Source organism: Drosophila teissieri, chromosome 3R (genome assembly GCF_016746235.2).
Source record: "Drosophila teissieri strain GT53w chromosome 3R, Prin_Dtei_1.1, whole genome shotgun sequence".
Taxonomy (NCBI): domain Eukaryota; kingdom Metazoa; phylum Arthropoda; class Insecta; order Diptera; family Drosophilidae; genus Drosophila; species Drosophila teissieri.
In genome coordinates this window covers 10,320,607-10,333,971 of record NC_053032.1, presented here as the reverse complement: position 1 = coordinate 10,333,971, position 13,365 = coordinate 10,320,607, and the positions used below count along the sequence as shown (strand labels likewise).

At 46.5% G+C, this 13,365-nt stretch overlaps 3 protein-coding genes across 4 annotated transcripts in view; 2 read left to right on the top strand and 1 right to left on the bottom strand.

Moving 5' to 3' along the window:
- Positions 1-25: 25 nt before the first annotated feature.
- On the top strand, positions 26-1,763 carry LOC122622514 (deoxynucleoside kinase). The gene is made up of 4 exons (XM_043800998.1): positions 26-167; positions 515-866; positions 938-1,208; positions 1,267-1,763. The coding sequence occupies exons 1-4, from the start codon at positions 137-139 to the stop codon at positions 1,414-1,416; spliced, it is 804 nt and encodes a 267-aa protein (XP_043656933.1). The 5' UTR covers positions 26-136; the 3' UTR covers positions 1,417-1,763.
- Positions 1,764-1,983: 220 nt separating this feature from the next.
- LOC122621322 (U1 small nuclear ribonucleoprotein C) lies at positions 1,984-2,670 on the bottom strand. Its single transcript, XM_043799153.1, has one exon. It carries the CDS (start codon positions 2,554-2,556, stop codon positions 2,119-2,121), a length of 438 nt encoding a protein of 145 aa, XP_043655088.1. The 5' UTR covers positions 2,557-2,670; the 3' UTR covers positions 1,984-2,118.
- Positions 2,671-3,065: 395 nt separating this feature from the next.
- LOC122619239 (serine-rich adhesin for platelets) overlaps positions 3,066-13,365 on the top strand; it is a 38,663-nt gene continuing 28,363 nt past the window's right edge. Inside the window, exon 1 of one of the 2 annotated variants that reach the window (XM_043796036.1) lies at positions 3,066-4,158. In XM_043796036.1, the coding sequence (XP_043651971.1) occupies positions 3,549-4,158 (610 nt within the window). In that variant the 5' untranslated portion in view covers positions 3,066-3,548. The remainder of the gene's footprint in view (positions 4,159-13,365) is intronic. The other variant, XM_043796035.1, reaches the window with a different exon arrangement.

Genomic DNA, 13,365 nt, shown 5'->3' with positions numbered 1-13,365 from the left:
AATTTTATTTCACAAAGTTAAAGAAAACTAAAAAGTGACAATAAAGTTGTAAGAAATAAATTATTAATTTCATTGCTATCAATGGTATTTGTATTTAATAAAGTTGGACAAACACTAACGCTGTTGTAGCCAGGTCATGTGGAAGAAAGACATCATATCATTTATAAGTAATTCAACCAGTTTTGCTTTAAATTTTAACTTTTTGGATCTACACACTTATTCCGGCAATAGAATACGCACACACATGCACGCAGTTGCCGATCAGCCGGTCGAAAAACAAACATGACGATAGGAAAACCCGATTAAAAAAAAGAAACAAATGGCGGTGTTCCCGCTCTTTTTGCTTTTCGGCGGTAAACGATCTCACCAGGCGGGTTGATTCAGTCACCATTTGCCCGCCGCCGTGTACAGTACTCCATTGAATCCGGAATAGCCAACTCCATTCCCGATCCGTTTCTGCTGTGCTGTACCTAAACCAGATAGTAAAACCCCACTCCCCCACTCTCACGTGCAGATCGCGGATTGTCCGGACTGATGGCGGAGGCAGCATCCTGTGCCCGAAAGGGGACCAAGTACGCCGAGGGCACCCAGCCCTTCACCGTCCTCATCGAGGGCAACATTGGCAGTGGGAAGACCACGTATTTGAACCACTTCGAGAAGTACAAGAACGACATTTGCCTGCTGACCGAGCCCGTCGAGAAGTGGCGCAACGTGAACGGGGTCAATCTGCTGGAGCTGATGTACAAGGAACCCAAGAAGTGGGCCATGCCCTTTCAGAGTTATGTCACGCTGACCATGCTGCAGTCGCACACCGCCCCAACCAACAAGAAGCTAAAAATAATGGAGCGCTCCATTTTTAGCGCTCGGTGAGTGCATTATCCCCGTCATCCGGTTTGACCAGAAGCGCTAATTTTATCCATTACCCACTGCCCCGCAGCTATTGCTTTGTGGAGAACATGCGGCGGAACGGTTCCCTGGAGCAGGGCATGTACAATACGCTTGAGGAGTGGTACAAGTTCATCGAGGAGTCCATTCACGTGCAGGCAGATCTCATCATTTATCTGCGCACCTCGCCGGAGGTGGCGCACGAACGCATCCGGCAGCGGGCTCGCTCAGAGGAAAGCTGCGTGCCGCTTAAGTACCTTCAGGAGCTGCATGAGTTGCACGAAGACTGGCTGATACACCACAGACGCCCGCAGTCGTGCAAGGTAGCTTAAGGAAACTCCGAACACTTACCAAAGCCGTTAAATATGCATTTTTCCTCAGGTCCTAGTTCTCGATGCCGATCTGAACCTGGAAAACATTGGCAGCGAATACCAGCGCTCAGAGAGCAGCATATTCGACGCTATCTCCAGTAACCAAACGCCCTCGCCGGTCCTGGTATCCCCCAGCAAGCGCCAGAGGGTCTCCAGATAATCATAATCCTATTAGTACCTAAGTGTGTGTAGTACAGACGTTTAACATAATATAAGAAGCTCAGACGAGCCGATCCGCGGGACAAAGGCAGAAACTGATACACTTACATTTCAAGCCCCTGATTAACACATTCATATATTAACAATTATAATCCACATTATATTCTCTTCACAGATTCTAGTATGTAAGCTCAAAAATTGTAATAAAAACTGTGAATGTTTATGTTAAAGGCAAGGCACCTAATATTTTTGTGTTAGCATTTCAGTTCATTTGCATTTTAACTATGTATATTGTATTGGACAAAAAAATAAATTAATGGGAAGCGTGGCCTTCTCTGACTTACTAAAGATTTTTGTTAAAAGCATATCTCATGTTTTCCCATTTTCTGAAAAGGGTTTGGCACAAAATATTTATGATATATAATCACACGTTAAATAAAATGTCAACAATCTGTACAAGCGGCGTGACCTTATCGCTATACGCCTCGACAAAAATTGCATGCCCATCTGCTTGCGGACCTCGATATATATTCTTTATTGGCTTTCACCCACAAAGAAAAACCATTTCTTGAGTCAACTGCTTTATATAAATGTATATAATTAATTTCCTCGCGATTGGCTTACTTAAATGCTACAGCTTAATTAGGACATCTCAAGGGGGGCACTCCTTTGCTCCGAATTAGGATGCTGTTCCTGAGGGCGGTCACTTGGGTCCGTTCATGATTCCTGGACGGACGCCGGGTATAGTGCCCAGTGGAGGCGGTGGTCCCATCATGGCCATGGGATTCATGATCGGTGGCGGCCGCATGCCCATCATTGGGTTCATCAGTGGAGGCATGTAGGGCATTCCAGGCATTCCCGGACGCGGAGGAGCACCCATGTTGGGCGGCGGTATGGACACGCCCGCTGGCTTGGGAGGCGCTCCTCCTGGCCCGCCCGCAAACGGATTGTTTGTGATCTTGCCCGCTTTGAAGGCGGCGGTGGTGGCGTCAATCAAATGCTGGGCCTGTTCCTCCATCCACTTTTGGTAGTAGAACTTCACATTGTCGCGGTGCTTGCGGCCGGTGCAATGGGTTTTCCGCACTGAGGGCGAGTCGTGGGTCAAGTAGGTGTCGCAGTAGTCGCAATAATACTTTGGCATTGCGCTAATTTATTTACTTTAGAGTGGAAATACGGTCCACGGTAGTTTTATTTATTTTTTCGGAGTCGTATGACCGTATTTCACAAGGGTTATAAACTACAAAACACGCTGCTGTCTGGCAACGCTAGCCTTGTGTATATCGATAATTTTTACAGCAACATTCAGCTTGACACTGCTTAGGAATTCAATTAGGTTTGATAATTTACTTTCTATATATTATGCTTATTAGTTTTTAGTTTCCTTACACATAAAAAGATACAACATGGATTCAAAGCACGCTTTTTTAATAAGAGGGTGGTGATGAGACTCTCAAATACACTTGTATGCCCACTGTGCACTGCTAAATATCACAGCGTGTAACAGACTGTAAACTCTGCACTGTGTCCTGGCTAAGCCTAAGCAGTGCTTCGAACCAGAGGCAGTGAAATACTCAAGCTGCCAGGCTAAACGGGCACACAGCCAGATAATTGATCTGCGGCCACACAGCCCTTGCCTTGTAGTGGGCACACTGGCAGTTATTTTGAAACCGGCGAAATACGAGGACGTCAGCGCGGACGGTCGGTTTTTGTATTTTTGCCGGCTAACACACCTTTCGAACGACGCGTAACGGTGGCCGGGCCATAAAATCGCCGCAATCACGGGCAATTCGAGTGCGGCGTGCTAATTATGCGAGGCTGAGAACTGGCCAGAAAAAAGAGCAGAAATTAGGGGGGCCAATAAACCAGTTGATTTAAACTAGTTTGTGAGTGCGTGTGAAAAGGCCAAGGAATTTGGCCGAAAGTAGTAGACAATAGCTAGGAGGCTGCGACTGCGGAGGATTCAAGTCCAGAAGTTGTCCGACCAGTTTTCGGTTCCCCTTGTGCGTGTGTGTGTGTGTGGGATTACTTGGATTACCTTTTATTTAATGTTGGTCGGTGCCTTCGAAGCAGAGCGAATGAATCGGAGCAGCTAGTGGCCGCCAGAGAGATCAAGAGTGAGAGAGCCAGCGAGAGATGCCCTTCGTCCAGCGCGTGGTGCAGCCCGTCAATGTGGCCCAGGCCACGGCGGCGAGCTTGGGCCATGCCTCCGGACGATTCCACTGCACTCCGGGCAAGTGCCGGAACAACAACTGCATTAACAAGCAGTCGCCGGATGGAGAGGTCCCCAATGGCCATGGATCGCCCACATCACTTACCAGGGTGTTGGTTCACCAGGCGCCGGAGGATCAGCCGGTGCCGCCCGCTCCGGCACCCATGAAGAAGCTGAAGCACCACGTCGAGTTCCTGTCCACCTCGCCCACTCGCCACCAGTCGCAATCCCTGCCCAATTCGAGGCATCCCAGCCAGCAAAGGCCGGCGCTAGGAAGGATCTCCAGTGCACCCCAGTCGCCGACCGCCGGCTCCTCCAAGGTGGTTTCCGGCCACGAGTTCGACTCGATCAGCAACATAACGCTGAGCAACGCCCTGCGGCAACTGGCCAGCTTAGTCCTCATAGCCAGCGACATCTTCGATGACCTGCAGCGGGATCTGCAGGCGGTGGGCGAGCGGGCAGGTCGGGTGCAGCGGAAGATTGCCGCCGTGGAGCGACGCGTCTGTGCCTACGATCCGAAAACGGTCACAGTTCGTAAGTAGACCCATTCATCTTCCGTGTTTTCAATCCGATGCACAATCCTTAGTCATCAGTGTAGTTACCTAGGATGTAAGTGGGAGCTCCACCATGTGTATTCCCCCACGATTCCCTCTCAAAGTCAAGTGCGTTATCACGGACGGCTTATCGCCCGTCATCTGCCGCTTTGTATGCGTGGAGTGGCTTCTGTGTGGGTGGCTGTTTGGCGGAGAACGTGCTCCAATCTTATCTGCTTTCGCAACACGCGGGGAATTCAATTTGCAAAGGCGCAAAAGGGAGGAGAAGCAAAAATAAATTAGTGGGAGAAGTGGGGAGCAGGTCTCGCTATACCCTCGCTATACCCAAAGTGTTTTTACTCGGGTTATCTAAAAACAAAAACATATTCAAATTTTGGGTTTTATTTTTTGGTCATATAATATTTTATGGAACATTTAATTTCATTGTTTCCTTTCTTATTTCATTTTATTTATTTTGAAAGTGAAGAGGAATAATTATATTCATTGTGTTCTAAGAATTTATATTTTACTGGCGCTGGACTTTACGATGTAATTAAAGCTACAAGCTACTAGTTATCAGCATTTCCAGACTACGAAATACACTATTGAGATAGTAATATATCAGCACATCAAACTGACTGCAATCAATACTAAAATATGATCATGATGGCATCAAGCTTCGCCTAAAATCGTCATACCCTGCGAACACCCTTTTTCGGAGCATCTCGGTGAAGAGAACTCGAGGGAATACCGAACCAGTGGAAATTAACACCTTGTTTGCTTTGTCGCCTCCGCTGTTTTGCTCCTCCCCGATCGCCCGTCCTGCCATTATTTCGCCATGCCGAGGTGGGTGAGTGGGTGGGGCTGGGTGGGACTGGGTGGCCTGCTCATACAATTAGCTTCTTGGTCGCGTCCAGCGGAGGCTTCTACAATTACCAACGAGCTACGAGCTACGAGCACTTAGATAAGCGGTCTAAAGTCGTTTGGCTCATTGTTTTCGCGACCTTGTGTTAAATACCTTCCAGCACGAATGGCCATTTATGTGGCAAGTGCCGCAGTTGTTGTTGTTCTAGTTGCAACAGCAACAGGTTATCTGCAGTGGCTGTCAAACTTCGTGATATGCCCAAATCCGCATTTAGCTCTTTGCTTCGCTTGGCACTTTATCGCTTTTTCATTTTTCTGCTTGCAATCCGAATTTTGTTTTTCGCTTGAAAACGTTCAATAACTTTATGAAATCTCAACGGCAGACTGGCGACGCTGACTGCAGCTTTTTCACTCCTACTTGATATTGTTGCCATTATTATTGTGCACTTAGCTGCAGACTTCGCTGTGCGAGGAGCTCGACGTGGCGTACGATTCATTGTCAGCTGTCATTTTGCAAGAGCTCACTTTGTTTACGCCCCTCTGTCGCCGGCTTTTGGCTCCTTGTCAGCTGCCCGAGAGCAAAAACCCAGAAAAACACGAAAACAGCAGCTGCTGCTCTTTGGGCTACTGCATGCGCAATCGAAAACGTCGCACTAATTGCTCAGGTATGAAGCCCAGGAAAAACAAGAGCACCACACTCGGGCTTCTACATATGCACGTACAGCTGGGGGCACGAAAATAGCAATACTAATAGTTTAGGTTCTTAAAGCACTGTGATATTAATACATTTGTATGACCTAAGCATTTTCTTCCTTCTCCAAATATAGTTATTTTATAAAACAACTAGCATTGCTTTCACTAAATACTATAAAGTATTTATAATAAATGCATATATATTTTTTTATTAGGCGGCCCTTTTCCTTTATCTCCTGGTTGAGTATTTCGCAAACCAAATTTAAAAATAAATTATCAAGGATAGGAATTTTTCTTCTTATACTTATTTTCAAGATTCGTACTATTACATGTCAGGGCTATCTAAAAATATGCCCTGGTAATCACCTTCAAAACGGGCGAAGACATAAAATTGAATTAAGTTTATTTAAAACTGTGCCACAAGCAAGCCAAAGTGTCCGAAACAAAAGGTAATAAAACCTTAATATTGTTATGTTTCAAACACCCAACTTAACTGGCATTATAAAAACCATATGTGTAGTTATTATTAAGGCCACAAAGAACCCCTGGCCAGCTATTATTTTCACCTTAACTGTGGGCTGTTAATTTTGAAATTTGCAATTGCTTCGGGAGTGTGGACTCCTTCGATTCACCTCACCTGTTCTTTGTCCCGCAGCCATTAATGTGCTCATATTAGAAATGCCATTACATCGCGCCATTTGCGGCAACTGCTAACCTAACCACCACTCGGAAAAGTGCCTCTTTTCCTGGGCAAGTGCAGCCAAGCGTACGAAGCAGTTGTCGAGGGTAATTCCCATTCGTGCTCCGGCTGTTACTGCTGCGGGCCTACGGGTAACCATGGCCAACTACTGCCTATGAACTACTAACTATATCTGCCAATCAATCGACCATATTGCCGGGCAACAACATGTTGCAGGGGAAGCTAGAGAAATTTAGATGGAAGTACGTGAGCGGCATGGACAAGCGGCGAATTGTTTGCGCTCAGCAGGCGCTTTTCGCAAAAGAAGGCCCTTTGAAGAGCACAAATGCCGCTGTCCACTTACGCACTTGTCCACTTCGGACACTCCAGTCGGCTCTCTGGTCTCTGGTCTCTGGTCACTGGTCACTGGAAACTTGATTCCGGGCGGAGGACACATGTGCGTGGGCATCCCAGAGAATCTGAGAAACCAAGATACTACATAGATGCCCAGTCACAGGCACACATGGCCAGATTGTTTTGAGCAGGAAACGAGCATTTGTAATTACAGCCACAGTGGGGCATAAATAACGCGAGGCCAAAGAGATACGGCCCGCATCCCAGAGATACACGAAAAGCCGAAACCGAAAAACCTGTTCCCACCTGCAGCATTGCGTGTCTGTATGAGTGTGAGTGTGCCTCAAAAACTAAACAAACAAGCCAACGAAAAATACAGCCAGCTATGAAAATGCCTCGTCTACACAGTCCGAAAAAAAGAAAGGAAGATACTGTATCTAAAGGTTCCTATATCTTTGTCTGCTTGCGAGAATGTACTTTTTTTGTCTTAGCCAGCCACGCATTCGTTTTCAAGTGCGCTGATGAGCATTTGATTGTTGCAGTCAAACTTTGCCCAGGGCTCCCCCTTTTCTCCCCATTTCGGAGCCAATACAAGCCACTCAACTGCGGTTGGTTTTGCCTTCGCTGCGTCTGAAATTCTGACTGCGCTCCTCTTGTTTATTTTCCCAACATTTTTCTCTCACTTGAAGCGCAAAACCGAAATGTAAACCAACCAAGCAACCAGTCCAGCCAGCCAGATACAGATACAGATAAATAGACGCGTCTGTCATCGTGTGCATGTAAACAGCGGCGGGATGGAAGGAGTCTCCGTTCCAGGCCCGATAACAGTCTGAATCCCGATTCCAGTCGCTATCCAGACTAAGGAATTGGAGAGGACTTCTCTGGAATTATGGAGTTGTCTGTGCAGTTTTCTTATTACAAATTAGATCTAAGAAATAATCTTTTGGATATTTTTAGAAGTGTTATACTAAATATGGCAATTCTTTAGATGACGCTTCAGAATTTTCTTAAGTTCCTGAACTATTGGAGACTTGGCTCTGAAGATGCTTCTGAAGATTACGAATAGAGAGGGAGATAAATTTGTAAAAAAATGTATGAATTCTTTTTTACCATCTTTTCTAAAGAAGTTACCATACTATTTCTGTTTCTTTTTAACGCTACACCTATACAAAGCTTGTATGCGTTACTACTACTATTACACAATTGGCTTATGTAAAATTCCTCCTCATGGTCATTCCAATCTAAACAATTCGCTGAAAATGCATGTTGTATTTGCGCATGGCTAACACTCTTGGCCATGTTGTTCAGCCAATTTAGCCGCAAGTGTAGCAGCCACTTAAGGCCACGAGTTCAAATGCAAGAGGAGATTCTTCCCTGAAATTGCTTGTTGCGTGCTTCCTCGATTGGCAACAGCAGCAATATCGGCGGCAGCAACGGGTTGCGTTGCTTTTGCGTCTGGAATCTGCAGATTGATTGCCGATCGCTTAGGCCGCTCATGCCGCATTTTTGCACGTTCGCCTAGCGAGGCGCAATAAGAACCAAACCAAAAGCCAATGGAAAAGCGAATGGCCAATATAAATGGGGTCCGAGTCAAAGTTGCCTGCTGCTGCTGATGGATTCCTATGCAACCGCAGCAACTCCAGCTCCAAGAGCAACGGCAGCCACTGCAGCAACATCAGCAATAGCGACAACCGCAGCAAGAAGAACATCAACGCACCTTTTCAGTCATTGAACTTTAAGCTATGCGTTCGTTCGTTCGTTCGTTCATTCGACAACTGGGCCCCAACTCTCCATTGTTGATTGCCCCCACTTCAGGCCCACTTCCCCAACCCGAAGCCTAAACGAAACCCCAACCCCCAAACCCCAAACCCATCGATACGTTCGAACTGGGAAGATTGGAAGACGCAGACGATCGCTAGCCGGGGATTTGAGGCACTGCGCTCTTCGATTTTTGATTCTTAACAACGTGGAGAATGGGCAAAAGACTCGAAATTAATGTGTCTGTCTGGGCTTTGTCTGTTTACCTTAAGCGGTATTTATATGCAGCGCCGTGGGCTGTAAATTTGAGTGGTTCATTCTTCGGTGCTTCGATGTCGATAGTGTCGCAGTAGTGCAGCGGATGCGATTCGTGCTGCTTGATTAATAGCCTTTGGCCGCAGTTGAAGGGCGTCGTTAAAAGCCTTTTCCAACTGTCGTTTCGGGTTTCAAGTTCTTTGGCGGTTTTCAAGTTCAGCGGTGTCTGGTCGTAAACACCTTTGGAAACACTGCACCCGCATTTCGGAGCACGACTTTCTAATCTGAATGGGAATGGAGTAGCACAGGGGGGGTTTGCTGGTAAACTTGCCCAGGGCCACCTTTCTCGACTCAATCTTCCTCGCCTTCAATGGCATTTATATTTAATTTTCCCGAGCCAAAAACGTGTTTGCAAATACCAATTCGGACGACCGGCAGATGGGAGTGCGCGGAACGTGGGCGTTAGAACAAAAGCAAATTGTACGTCGGGAATTCCATCTGCACGCCGTTGGAAAGCGGAAAACACAGAGCAGTCACACCGTCATACTGCCATACAGCCAGCGTGCGATCTGAGTTTATGGATTCGTTCCAGAAACCTGTACACGTAGCACAGGTAAACAGCGTCACTAATCAAGGGGCAGGACAGGGGAGTTGGAATCGCAGGAGGGGGAGGGAAAAGAGGTCCAGGGACCATCACAAACCCTGGGAAGACCATTACCTTGCATTACCATCGGAATTTCTCAGCAGCAGTCGTCTACACACAGGGAACTGCTACTAAATTGGTCATTCAGTTTTTCGTTACTGTCCAATCGTGGGATTTTCAAGCAATTTCAATGTTGCACATCTAAATAAAAGGAAAAAGTGGTATAGAAATAATGAATCAATCAATCAATTATAACAAATCGTATTTAATAATAAAAAAATGTATGGACTGCGTCACCTTCACGAAATGAAAAAACATTGTATTTGTTATCATGTTATTCGTAAATAGGCAGCGATTAACAAATAAATAAAAACAACTTCATTATTAAACTAGTATATCAATCGATCGTGCAATTTTTTTAAGTGTGTCTACCTTCTTGGCTCGCAAGGCAACTTGTTTCTCGGAATTTCATCGCAAGAACTTCAAGTGCTTTCCTGCCTGGTTTTTGTTTTCGGGCAGCTTTAAGGTCCAACCGAGTCAGACCTTCGGTTGGCATTACGTAAATGTGTGTTTGCGGCAAACAAATTGTAGAACTGGCTAAAAGGGTGGGACAGGGAGAGGGAGAGGGAGAGTGAGAGGGACAGAAAGGCAAGCCGGCAAATGGGAAATGGAAACACTTTGTCGCCCGTTTGCTGCTGGTTTCATAATGCGGCCTTAATGTCTGTCTATCCCTGCTGCCCCTGCCCCTCGTCTCCGCAGGGAAGTCCCCTTCCTTTCCTGGCTGTCTGTGCTGATTTCCGGACGACTGATTGCAACGGCAACGGCAACGGCGACGGCGACGGCAACTCGTGTTTCATTTTTCACTCTCATTCATCTGGCAAACATCACGCAATGCCGGGCGACAGATGAGCCAAGACTCGCCGCTTTTGACCCTGTCTCCGTTCTATGTCTTTTTTGTTTTTTTGTCTTGCGTCCCAGGTAAACGCGATTCCGGGTTTTCAGTGTTTCGGTGTTCCAGTGTTCCGGCCATCGTAAACCGCAAACTGTGAGCAAATGGTCCTGCCAAAATGCGCGCTATGCTGGCATGTTGCATGCAACTCGTTCTACATCAACCCTCCGGTGGACTGCATTCATAATTCACCCTTTTCTAGGGGTGGGGTACCTGGTCACCTGGGTGGATGGATGGATGGATGGAGGAAGCGTCAGTGCGAAAATTGCTTTGTTTGTGGCATAAAAACAAGTTCTCCCGGCCCGGAATTACCGAGTTCCCCCTGAGCAGAGACGTCTAGTGAAGGCAAGGGTTTCGAACAGCTGATGCGTTGATCAGATCGGGCTCATGTCATATGCAAATTAATCAAAACCTGGGTGTGTTTCCCATATAGGGTTCGGTTTCTAATCCGTAATAGCATGAGAAATCGAAGAGTAATGCAACAGCAGCTGCTGCAAACCCTTTTACCTATTGTTTAGCCTTGCCAATGCCGCATTAGATTGTTCGTTAGATGGACTATGATATAATAAAACACTGTTCTTGGCTGCGTTCCATGTATCTTATCTCCGCCATATGTTTACACACCTTCGATGGCAGCCCAAGGTGCTGAACTGTAGTGTGTAATACTTGGCACGAGGCATTGGTCTAAATATATTGTTTATGGGCACAGATATTGATTTCAAGTGTGCGCCAAGGGAATTTTCAATAATTCCATAGGCACTTATCAGCCTTAGGATTTTCTGTGCCTTGTTTTAAGTAGATTGTTTTAGATTTCCCACTCATATAGTTATCAGAAAGGTCGCAATATGGATATCTAAACCATTCCTTTTTGTATCCATTCTGCTTCTTTTTATTTTTGAAAAGTTTCACCTAAAGGAATTTCCTATATTAATCAGTTATGTAAATGGTATAGCAGCCACAATCTCAATCTTAGGGGTGGCTCCTTTTGCAGGAACACCGCCTTCCGAACGGGAAACCTTCTATACTTTACTGTTAACCCACTGCATCCCCTATAGCTGAATACCTTTATCTACTCACGTTCTCTACTAGGAAACCCAGGCAACAATCGCGTGATCTAATTCGGAGCTCTTTATCTTTTATTCATTGTGTGTCTGCCACCGTGGTTAGTTCCAACTAAAAGTGCGGCATTTAGCCCGCTAAACGATGACTGGGGAGAAGGTAGAGGGGGCAGAGGGGGTAGAGCTTGCAACATTGGACCATTGCTTCTGCGACAATGGAAACATGGAGTGAGTTCCCCAGAGTCGCAATTCATTAGATACGAAACACGTTGCTCTGATTGCCGAGCATGTTAGAGCGAAACTACTGAAGGGGCTCAGCTTTTTCAGCAGCCTCGCGTCTGCTTTTTTGTGCGCTTTTCGTTGGATAAGTTTTACATGATTTTGAGAGCATGTTCTGGGAGAATGCGTGAAGATGGAAATGAACAAAAAAAGGGGGCAGATACACATACTCGTACAGCCGTGGAGGCTGGGCACTGTCAGCTTGACTGACATCATTTCCGATGTTTATCTTTTCATGTTAACAACTGTAGCAAGCGACATGGAGCACAAACAATCCAATCCTTTGCAACAACCAGAACAGCAGGAACAACAATGAGCCTTGGCTTTCGGGTCAAGAGCTGGCTTAACTTTTCCCCAGTTTATTTTCCCTTTTTTTCGGAAGCCTTAAACGGATAAAAATGACGGCTCAATCCAATTGCCCCGAGACATGTAGAAGTTCTATCTATTTTCTAGAGTACATTGACCCAAATTCAGTTAAGGTTCAATCAAGTGGGCAAGTGGGCAAGTGGGCTCTGATTGTGGAGGATTTTTCGGGAAACTTGTTGCTTCTGGTGCTGCTTTCACTTGATTTGCATAAAGACAAGAGAGGCCTGCAACGGTAAAAATGATTTTCCATAAGCGAGGAAAACCTGAAACTCCGCCGAGGAGAATCTCTCTGGGGGAATGGGAGCTTGCGCAAGCGGAGAGCCTCTTATGCAGCCGCCTCGTAATGGCCAATTAAGCCGCGTCATGCCGTCAACCAGTCAGTCAACCCAGTCAACGAAGTCAACCCGCTGAAGCTGCATTTGATCAGCTCGCGCGGGGAGCCGAGTGCGTGGGACCTGCCATCGAAATCGCCTCCATTTTGAGTCCAGATGCCAAGTCATCATGGCTGCCCCATTTGGAGCCGGAATTCGGAGTTGTACGCCCAAAAGAGTGGGAGGCCACGCACTGCAAGCTCTAAAAAAAGAAAAGCTCGGAGTTAGGAAAACAGCCAGCAGACAGGCACTTACGCCCCCTCCTAGAAAGCAGGTGGGCAGGTTTGTTATTTTTTGGGGGGGGCCAGTGGAAGTTGCTCAGCCATAACTCCATGCCCTGCCGGATTAATTACGCACATGTGTGAGCGGGCGAGGCCGCCTTAGGGCTATCATTTACGCTAAATGCACACTGAAAACAGTAATTAGATTGTCTATGCCCGTAAATCCAGCCTGCCACTTGAGATGAAACTCGGGCCAGAGCAGCTGGAGGTTCTACCATTAGGGGTTGCAGCCCCTGTCTCTAATTCCCTGTCGATATAATGCTCTTAAGCCGAAAACCAGATAGAGATACATTCGGAGTTGCTCTAGCATACTTGGATACTTTAGTTTGACACGTGGGCTAGCTAAACCGACAGATGTGAGCCGAGATCTCTCCGTTGGATAGGCTCGCAAATGGGCATATGTTGCGGTTTTCAAGCCACATTCCAGTTCGGTCGATTCAAGGTTTCATAAAGTTCAGGAAAACCAATCCCAAAACGATTAAAACCAAAGCTGGTCGATTGAAACCCAGATAGGGAGCCAGAGACCAAGTACTGTGACTCTGACTCTGACTCTGACTCTGACTCTGACTCTGACTCTGAGTCTGAATCTGAATCTGACTCCCAACGATGATGGCGTCGGCCACCAAAGATGCCGACGCTTAGATATTGGCTACATTGT

What these genes read in the sequence shown, in the direction of transcription:
- LOC122622514 (XM_043800998.1), top strand. Translation starts at nt 137, where the DNA reads ATGTGGAAGAAAGACATCATATCATTTATAA. An exon ending in AGACATCATATCATTTATAA is followed by an intron (nt 168 to 514) that starts GTAATTCAACCA and finishes TCTCACGTGCAG; the next exon opens with ATCGCGGATTGTCCGGACTG. An exon ending in GACGCCCGCAGTCGTGCAAG is followed by an intron (nt 1,209 to 1,266) that starts GTAGCTTAAGGA and finishes ATTTTTCCTCAG; the next exon opens with GTCCTAGTTCTCGATGCCGA.
- LOC122621322 (XM_043799153.1), bottom strand. Translation starts at nt 2,556, where the DNA reads ATGCCAAAGTATTATTGCGACTACTGCGACACCTACTTGACCCACGAC.